This window comes from Natator depressus, chromosome 20 (assembly GCF_965152275.1).
Source record: "Natator depressus isolate rNatDep1 chromosome 20, rNatDep2.hap1, whole genome shotgun sequence".
Classification (NCBI taxonomy): domain Eukaryota; kingdom Metazoa; phylum Chordata; order Testudines; family Cheloniidae; genus Natator; species Natator depressus.
The window spans coordinates 2847447-2857223 of record NC_134253.1 but is presented as its reverse complement, the minus strand read 5'-3'; the positions used below and the strand labels follow the sequence as shown (position 1 = coordinate 2857223).

Sequence of the window (9777 nt, the reverse complement as noted above, 5' to 3'; positions counted from 1 at the left end):
AAGAGTTTCACTCTGTTTAGCGTAACAAAGAGAAGGTCCAGTGATGACTTGATTGAAGTCCGAGTACCTGTATGGGGAGCAAATATTTAATAACGGGCCCTTCAGTCTAGCAGAGAATCTAGGCCAGTGGCTGGACGTTGAAGCAAGACAAACTCAGACAGGGAATAAGCTGCAGCTTTTGAACAGTGCGTGTCATTAGCCACTGGACCAATTCACCGGACTGTGGTGGATTCTCCAGCGCTGTCCATGTTTAAATCGAGGCTGGAGATTTTTCTAAAAGCCCTGCCCTAGGAATTATTTCGGGGCGGTTCTCTAGCCTGTGTTATGCAAGAGGTCAGCCTACATGCTCACAACGATCCCTTCTGGACTTGGGATCTGATTGAAAAGAAAGTACCTTTAAAAAAAGGGGGGGTGGGGGATTAATGCCAGCTCTTTTTTTTTAAACAAAATGAATTGCACCTTGTTTTTTACTTTCTCCTGTGCGTGTTTTAACAATATTTGTGCCTGTCAGGCTGCTGCTATCAATACAATTAAATAAAAACGCGTACACTTCTTATTATTTACCCAGGCCCTGTTGTGCTAGGCGCTGTTCATACACAGCGTGAAAAGAGAGGCCCTGCCCCCAGAGAGCTGCAGTCTGAGTATGAGACCAGAAACAACGAGTGGAGACGGCCAGGAGACAAGGAAACTGTCCTTTCCGGCTCGATTCGCTCACACACCTGCAGGGAGGAAGAGGATTCCCTGCTCTGCAGTGATGCGCTTAGCGGGACTTCAGAATGCCCCATGGCGCCCAGCCCTAGAGCCCAATTCTCCCCTCTCCATGTCCTGTGTCTCCAGCCTCTGTGGTTGGCTGTTCTGCGAGACGGCCTGTCACTCCCCACCAATCGCAGGCTGCTGGCCCTTTGCTAATGCTTCCTCTTTCCCCTCCAGGAGCCTTTGACCTGGTTCGGAAAGGCAGGAAAGAGGGGACCCACCGCTGCAATCTCGCAGAGGGCCCAGCTTCCCAGGAGACGCTTCCCAGGTAACGGGGAGACTGCAGGATGCCGCAGCTGTTCCCACAGCAGCAATTCCAGGCCCAGGGGGGTGGGTTCGCCCAGGTTGGAGGGGAAGCCGGCGGGGAGGAGGGGCAGCCAGCAGGATGGATATTGGGGTGCAAAGTTGGCAGCTTTGGGTGCAGGGCCCCACCTCAGTGGAGCCAAGAGCCCAAAGGGGAAGTTCCTGTGAATACACGCAAGCCTGAGCAGGAGGAAAGTGCTGGCTCTCCACACAGAACGGCTTTAGCGGGGCTGCCGGTTCCACGGCTGGAATTTGCCCCCCCGTGCGCCACTGCCCAGAGAGCAAACGTCTCCCTGCATCGCGCAAACCGGGCCCTGTTCTCCTCTCCCCACGACTGTCCCCACCGCTCCAGCAGCGTTCGCGCCTGATCGCTGCTGGCGGGAGCTGGGCCGGACCACCGGGCTCGCAGACCACCCAGGCACCCGCTTCACCGTAAGCCCCATGGACTTTAGCGGGACGAGGCACACTCTGAAAGCGAAGCATGCGCTCAGGGCCGTTCCGGGGGACCGAGGCCAGGGGGCTCAGCCCCTGGCCGGATCGAGCCTAGGGTGACCAGACAGCAAATGTGAAAAATCGGGACGGGGGGTGGGGGGTAATAGGAGCCTAGATAAGAAAAAGACCCCTGTAAAATCGGGCCATCTAGTCACCCGAATCGAGCCCGCGGTTTGCTGGGAGGCCTGCAACTTCTGCATTCCTGGGCACAAATTGAAACTCTAATTGACGTTCCACTGGGCCTTAGTCCAACTCGGACGCTTCAGGAGTTTTAACACAATCTGGCCCCTTCCCTGCCCCGCCCCCATTTCCCCTTCTGAAGAGAATTTTAATTAGATCTATTCTTTCCACACAGACACCCACACACCCTCCGCATGTCCCCGATTCTCTTTTGGCTTTTCACCATGGGGGTTCCTGAAAGGGAAGGCCGATCGCCCAGCTAAGTGCTGGGCGAGTTGCTGCCTAACTGCAAAGTGCATCTCAGCCCCAGAGCCCCCTTCCCCACCCCACAACTCCAGCAACCCCCCACTCCCAAGGCAGATTGTCAACTCCCACTTCTTAGGCTCCCCACACACACAGCTCCACTGATGCCCCTCAATCCCGACCCACAGTTTGCCCCCCTCCCGACCCGCTAATCCGCCCCTGGGCTACCCCATCACACACCTGTGCAGTCACCCCTCAGTTCCGCCCCCGAATCCAGCCCTGGGCTCCCTATAACTCCTGCAGTCCGCTCAGCTCACAAGCACAACCACTAATGGGTGAAAAGCCCGGGATGTGGTGTGAAAAACAACCCTCCAGTGGAATCCATGATGCACATCCAGCCTTTGATCCAAGGAGCTGCGGAGTGAACCAAGCTGACGGTGTCTGGCAGAGGGAATGGTAGGAGAGGGAATCCAGGAATCGTGCTGAGCTATTATGGTGATGATTGTGTTTCTGTAAGGCAGCACTCACAATGTGCTCTGCTCAGGGCTCTCCCCACATGTCAGAGAATTCCCACCCCTTGGGGCTCCCCATCTGAGAAAGCAAACAGGGGAGGCAGTGTTGCCTAGTGGATGGAGTGCTGGGCTGGACTCAGGAATAGAACCCAGGTCTGACAATGACCTGCTGGGTGATCTTGGGTGAGTCACTTCCCTGCTCTGTGCCTCAGTTTCCCCTCCCCATGCCTCAGTTTCCCCTCCCACCCTTTGTCTGTCCTGGCTACTTAGACTTTAAGGCCTCAGTTTTTGAAGCTATTTAGGCATCCAGCTCCCAGAGTGAGAGGCCTAAATAGCTTTTAAAATCTGGGCCTTAGCTTTTCCAAGCAGGAGCTGCCTCTTGCTGGATGTCTGTGCAGCACCTGGCGTGATGGGGCCAGGATCTCATTTGGGACACGTGACCGGAGGAGGAGAGGAATGAAATACAGACTCACGGGCATATTAACCCACCTGCTAGCTGGCACCTATCAGCTGGCTGGATTCCTATGGGTGTCGCAACAGCCGGGGCTGTTTGAAGGAGAGGAGGAGGCTAATTCTGGGCAAACAATGCAGCCAGCCCCAGAGTGTTCTTGTGTGGTTAACATGGGGGATTGGTAAATGATTTGCTCAAGGAAGCTTCTGGAAGGGGTTGGTCCCAGGTTGTCTCCATTAGGTATTAAAAACCCGGACACATCGGACTTCCCTCGGCAGGAGCTGAACCTTCAGAGGGTTCAAGGTGGGCGCTGTCAGGAGAGGGGTGCGTGGCGTCCAGTCCAAGGTGCAGGAGGGTTCGAGCCCCGTCACTGAGAGCTCGTCCTTGGGCCGGAGGCAAAGGACAGGCAGCAGCAGAGCCCCTGTGGTGCTAGTGGCCCTGGGGTGGTACCAGTTACCCCGGGGTCCGTCTTTACCAAGGGGACCCCAGACACACCCAGCACGGGCTGGTCCCGTCGCTGGGTCTGCCCGTTGATGTGCTCCCCTGCCCAGACAGGACCTTCTGAGTATCACACTAGCATGTCGGAGGCCCAGCTGAGATCAGGGCCCCTCATGCCAGAGGCACGGAGTGAGACTCAGGCCCTGCCCCAGTCTGTGCCAACAAAGGGAGGAGGATTATCCCCTTTGTACAGATGGGGAAACTGAGGCCTGGAGCGAGCAAGTGACTTGTCCAAGGAGTCGGTAGCAGAGCCAGGAATCAAACCCAGTTCTCCTGAGTCCACCAGGCCGTCGGGTGCCCCCTGAGACAGAGCCGGTGCCTCCTGAGACAGAGCCAGTGCCCTGTAACGCTTCCCTTTCCTCTCACCCCCAGAGACCGCCTGAGAGGATGTGGCTGTACCTGGCCGCCCTGCTGGGGCTGTACTTCCTGCACCGATGGTACCGGGAGCGGCAGAGTGTCGAGGGCCTCCCGGATAAATACGTCCTGATCACCGGCTGCGACTCCGGCTTCGGGCACCTGCTGGCCAAGCAGCTGGACGCGCGGGGCCTGCGGGTGCTGGCGGCTTGTCTCACCCAGCAGGGCGCGGAGCAGCTGAAGAAGGCGACGTCGGAGCGGCTGCAAACGGTGATCCTGGACGTCACCCGCACCGACAGCATCGCCGCGGCCACCGCCTGGGTGAAGGAACAAGTCGGGGACAAAGGTGCGGGGCCCGGGTCTGGCTGTGCCCGTCCCTCGCCCACCCCGGGTCACGCCCCTTGCTAGACACTCATCACAGGCATATGGGTGTTGATTGTCCTATTAGCATGCGGCAGGGTCACACCCAGTTCTCCCCTGGATGTCACCTGGACTGTAGAGCAGGTAGGGGAGCTGTGACTGCAGTTTTGGGGGGGGGGGGTCTTGCTATCCGCAGGCCCCACAGCGGGGGGCTGTCGCTGTTCCGTGCTTCCCCGGGCATTAGCCTGCATTAGACCACCACCCTCCCATGCTGGGAAGGGAAAGCAGCAGGTTGGACTGGCTGTGACTGACCGGAGGCCCAGATTTGCCCGACATCACCCAGGGAACTGAAGCCAGGTCTCCCAAGTCCTAGGACAGTACCTAACCACTGGGCCATCCTTCCCCTTGGGCATAGCCTGCTGGAATCTGCACACCAAGGGGGCAGTGGACAGCGTGACTTTATTCCTATTGCTGGCTCACAGCCCAGAGCATAGGCAGGGGGTGAGAACTTTACCGGGGGGTCCTCCGTCCCCCCCTAACAGCTGTGGGGGTGCGGGGCAGATCCAGGGAGAAGGGACGTCCCGTCCTCCCAGCAGTGTGGAGATTTGAGAGAAAGCAGTGGGTTGTGGGAGAGGAGCAGGGATTTCTGGGGGACGGACAGGAGAGGGAACAGCGCCCCACAGTCACATACCCCGTCTCCTCTGCCCAGGGCTCTGGGGCCTGTTGAACAACGCGGGGATCGCTATCCCCGTGGCCCCCAACGAGTGGCTGACCAAGGACGACTTTGTCAAGGTGCTGGACGTGAACCTGATCGGCCTGATTGAGGTGACCGTCAGCGTCCTGCCCCTGGTGAAGCGAGCCAGGGGCCGGGTCGTCAGCGTGGCCAGCGTAATGGGCCGATTGTCCTTCTTCGGAGGGGGCTACTCCCCTTCTAAGTACGGCGTGGAGGCATTCTCCGACAGCCTCCGGTGAGTGACCAGTGACGGGGCGCCCTTTTCAGCTGCGCATTCAGCCCCGTCTCCTGAAGGGTGGGGATGCCCCCGTGCAACCCCCCACACCCCGTGCACTGACCCATGGTGCCAAGTGCCGAACGGTGAGTTGGCGCCCGAACGTACTTGGTGCAACTTGCAAACAGCATGGCTGTGAGCCGTGTGTGTACGCAGGTGTGACGTGTCTGTATTTCTGCACACGATGCACCTGGCTCTTTGTTGTGGTTGGACTCGCGAGACTCCTGCTCAGGGGTGGCCGTGGGGATTGAATCTGTCGCCTTTGGCCCTTAAAACATTCACTGCTGCCCATTGTACTAACGGGTTAGCGACCACTAGCAAGGATCTGGTCCGGCAGGAAGGTGCTCTGGCATCTAAGGGGTTAGTGGACTCCTGCCTGGCCCCTGGTTGGTCTGGGAGGATAGAGAAGGAAAGGGGAAACCAGTGCAAAGTTTGTGACTGCAGACGAGGGGTGTTTCTCCGCCCTGCCAGCTGGGGTGCTGCAGGTCCATCCCCTGCCGTGCCCCGCCGCGACTCGCTGTGGAGACAGGCTCTCCGCTGAGACTTGATTTCTCCTGGCGTCAGCTCAGAGGCTCCTCCGGGTGCAGCCCCGCACCACTGGGCCTCGTCTACGCGGGAGAGTTGCAGGGGTTTAATGTAAATCAGGTTTTAAACCAAGCAAGTTAAATTGTGGCGGACGCCAGTGCAGACGCTGTGATTCCAGCCGATTTCAACCAAGCCGCTCTCGGCTGCCCTTATCCTGAGAGCAGGGCACCCGGCTGGGGCTGGATGAACTAGACGGGTTTGAATTCGCACCCGAGGTTAGACTGGCGCGACTCTCCCGTGTGCTCCCGGCCCTGGGCGTGTGTTGTGGGTGCAATTTACAAACCAGCATCTGAAAGCCCAACCCTAAGTACGAAATGGATCCTGCTAGCTGCCCTGGATCCACCCACAGACAGCCCCAGCAGGATCAGGGCCGCTGCATGGAGGAGGAATTCTCCTTTCTTAACAGGAGCTGCACCATCCTTCCCCACCGGGGCTCATCTTGGGACGGAGGCCCCGTCTGCTCGAGCAAAGATGTGCCAGCACGGCTGTATTGAAAACTGCTGCTTGCGTTGGCATATGGTGCAGCTTATACCAGCCAGTGAAACAAGCTCCGTTGGCAAAAGCACATGGATGCTGGTATCCCTGCGTCTACCCTCAGGGGCTTTTCGCAGAAATCACACAACTCCCTGAGGGCGCTATCCTGGCAAAAGGGTCTGGTTTAGAGCTGCCGCGTGGGAGGCTCCGTCGACCTGTCGGTCATCTCACATGCCCCTTCCGAAGAGCTCTGCGTAAGCTCGGGAGCTTTTCTCCCTCGCCGACGGAGGTTGGTCCAATAAAAGAGATGACCTCCCCCGCCGTGTGTCTCTCATATCCTGGGACGGGCCCAGGACTGTACATTGCCAGCTCTGTAAGTCAGTTAAACATCCAGGGACAGAGCCTCAGATGGAGGAAATCAGGAAGGCGTTCGGTTGAGCAGCACTCCGCACATGGAGGTATTCTGGAATAACTGCTGTGCTTTTAATTCGCATCAACCTCAATCCAAATTAACTTCCAAGTGTAGACAAACCCGAAAGCCCCTTGATTCCAGTAACTCTGTGTCCGCACAGGTTGTAGAAGCCACCAAACCTGGCCACATACAAGACCGGGGCTAGTTTCGGATCTCACCTCTTCGGGAACCAGGCCAGCCCCCAGGAAGGTGCTGTTCCCACTCGGGTTAATCCTGCTTGTCCCGTTTCAGGCGTGAGATGCTGCCTTTCGGGGTGAAGGTGTGTGTGATCGAGCCGGGCTACTTCCGCACCACAATTACCAACCCTCAGCTCATTAACGAGAACTTCACTCGCCTCTGGGAGCGGCTCCCTGAGGAAACCAAAGCGAGTTACGGGGAGAGTTACCTGAAAAGCTGTAAGTCCTTGGTCCCATTCCCTTCCCCACCAGCCGGCAGCAACAGCTCTAGTCCCCGGCCCTGCGCTGCATCAGAGCTGCCTTTGTGTGGCGTACCTGGGGCAGCTCGGGGGCAGAGTCTCAGCTGCCGTGCGTTGTGACTGAGTGGCATTGCACACCCCCTTTGCACTAGTGCAAATGACGTCACACTGTGCCCGGCATTGTGGGGTCAGACTCCTAGTTCCCGCTTAGGCCTTGTCTAGGTAGGAAATCAGGTGGTTTTGTTTTCAATCTGGTTAGCTCAGCCCAGCTGGCTGAACAGGATTGAAACCCCCCTTCTTAAATGTGGACACAATTTAATGTACCATTCAGAGAGGTTTGGACGTGCGTGCCCCGAGATCAGGTGTGTCTTTCGCACACGTGGTCTGTGAACCCTGCTGACCCTTGCACGGGAGCAGAGCTCCCACGCTGATCTCCTGAGCGTAATAACCCCCTCCCACCTCACCCCCTGCTGCGCCAGGACGATTTTCCACCGGTGAATCCGTGGCAGCTGCTGCTTCTCTCAGGGGATTTTACTTTTCTGGACAAATGGCCCCTCTGTGTTCAGATCCGTGTGCTGGCATCAGCGACAGAAACGCTCCTGCTGCTTTTCACCCCTGCTCAGACCCGGGGAGTGCTGGATCCCTGCTTCTCATTGGCTGGATTTTTCCCAAAGCCCCTAGCCCTGGGTTTTGAGAAATGCCACGGGCGCAGACCTCAGCACGAATGAGCCCTGGGGGGTCTCCGATTGAGCACTCAGCGCCTGAAAATGGAGCTGCATGTGTCTTTCCTTGGGTGATGCAAGGGGCCTGATCCAGTGCAATACTGTGGGCCAGATTTACAAAGGTACTTAGGCGCCTAACGCTGCAGGTATGAGTCTAGTGGGATGATCATAGGTGCCCAGGTGACTTAGGCACCGAATTTACCGAGGTGCTTTTGAAAATTCCACGAGGCGCTGCTCTGCCTCCATAGGTGTCTGCTGGCCCTTTGCAAATCTGGCCCTCAGTATCGCACAGGATCTGGCCCCTTCCATCACCCACTCAGCTGGTGGGATCAGGCCCCACAAGAGGCGGGTTGCCAAATCCGGCTACAGGTCTCCTGAGCCGACAATGGTGCTGTAAATAGCCCCACATGGGGAACGGCAGCACAGAGCAACTGGTCCAGGCTCACCCGGGTCGCGTGGGGCAGAGCAGGGATTGAGCCCAGGTCCCAAGTGAGCCCCTAACCACTAGGCCATCCTGCCGCTGCCGCTTCGCAGCCTGTGCTCACAGTCTGTCCTTCCCCTTTGACTTCTCGGCCGACCCTTTCAGTCCGGGTGCGGTTGGTGCTGCGGCTAAGCCCGGCGGGGCCCGACTCTCTGTTTTTGCCTGCGCAGTTATCAGCGCCACCCACGACATGCAGAAATCCTGCAGCTCCGATCTGTCCATCGTCACCAGCTGCATGGAGCACGCGCTGACGGCCCGCCACCCCCGCACCCGCTACTCCGCCGGCTGGGACGCCAAGCTGGTCTTCCTCCCGCTGAGTTACCTGCCCACCTGGTTCGCCGACTTGGTGCTGACGTGGTCCTACCCGGTCCCAGCCCAGAAAGTGTAGGAGGAAGATGCAGCGTGAGACTCTCGGCAGGGGGCAGCGACTAGAGGAGCGTCACTGGTACATGGGGTCCGAATTCCTGGCAGGGGTGAGACCCCTGTCCCGTGGCACCCAGCTGAGACTATGCAAATCAGTTCTTAATTACAAATGTTGAATCAAAACAGAGCTCCTTGGAGTTTGCTTCACCAGAGCAACCTCTTCTCCGTGTCCTGGGATGGAATGTGGTTTCCTAACCAACCCTCCCCAGCCCCCAAGCACACCACCACCCCCTCCCTTTAACCAGCTCCCCGGACGTAGACCACCCCTCTCCTTGTGTCCGTGACCCGCCGTCCTTGGTATTGAGCTCCCTTTCCTATCTGCCTGTCCCCAAATCATCTTGATCTGTGTCCAGGGTCTCTCGCACCCCGGTGACTCCAGCAGGGTAACCCAGCCCATCTGGAGGGGAGACAGCAGTTTGAAACTCCACCATATGAGAACCTCTGATGAAACCAACCCACTGCACGCTGAGCCTCTTCTAGGGTCCAAGGCCAGACCACGAGTCCTGAAGCCAGTTTGGCCACCGGACAGATCCCCTGCTGGGAGTTGCAGGCAAGGCTGGGAGCGAATCGCTAGCCGGCCTGTAACAGATCCTGCCGGCATCCTCGAGAATGACTTGCCCTGGAGATTCCTTCCCAAGCAATTACTCAGCGCCGGTGTGAGAGACGTCCCTGTCTGCTGGTGCCTCCCCATACCTGTGTCGGGAGACCCAGTTGCGTCATGTCTAGCTTAAGCAAGCAGCCTGTCTAAATCCAGAGACCCGAGAACTCGCAGCCAGCCAGCACCTGTCTCTGGAAGGCAAATCCAAGGTGGTCCTGATTGCTTAGCCCTAGGTAGTCCCCATTGCTGCTTATTAGTGGACCAAGCTCAGGGCCCCAGTGTGCTGGGCACTGCCCCGACGCAGAGTTGCGCCCTGCCCCAGAGAGCTGACCTGCTAAGCGGAGCAGACAAAGCACGGGAGAAATGAACGATTGTCCCCATTTTACAGAGGGGAAACTGAGGCACCTGGGTTCAGTGGCTGAAATCCAGCTGTAACTGACCTTTGGTGGAAAGC

At 58.0% G+C, this 9777-nt stretch overlaps 1 protein-coding gene across 2 annotated transcripts; it reads left to right on the top strand.

Moving 5' to 3' along the window:
* Positions 1 to 875: 875 nt before the first annotated feature.
* Positions 876 to 8848, top strand: LOC141974875 (retinol dehydrogenase 16-like). 2 transcript variants are annotated; one of them, XM_074934902.1, is made up of 5 exons: positions 876 to 1021; positions 3805 to 4132; positions 4856 to 5114; positions 6916 to 7079; positions 8473 to 8848. In XM_074934902.1, the coding sequence occupies exons 2-5, from the start codon at positions 3820 to 3822 to the stop codon at positions 8688 to 8690; spliced, it is 954 nt and encodes a 317-aa protein (XP_074791003.1). In that variant the 5' UTR covers positions 876 to 1021; positions 3805 to 3819; the 3' UTR covers positions 8691 to 8848. The 2 variants fall into 2 exon arrangements, with proteins under 2 accessions (XP_074791003.1, XP_074791005.1); XM_074934904.1 differs by lacking the exon at positions 876 to 1021 and adding an exon at positions 3162 to 3237.
* Positions 8849 to 9777: the final 929 nt, after the last annotated feature.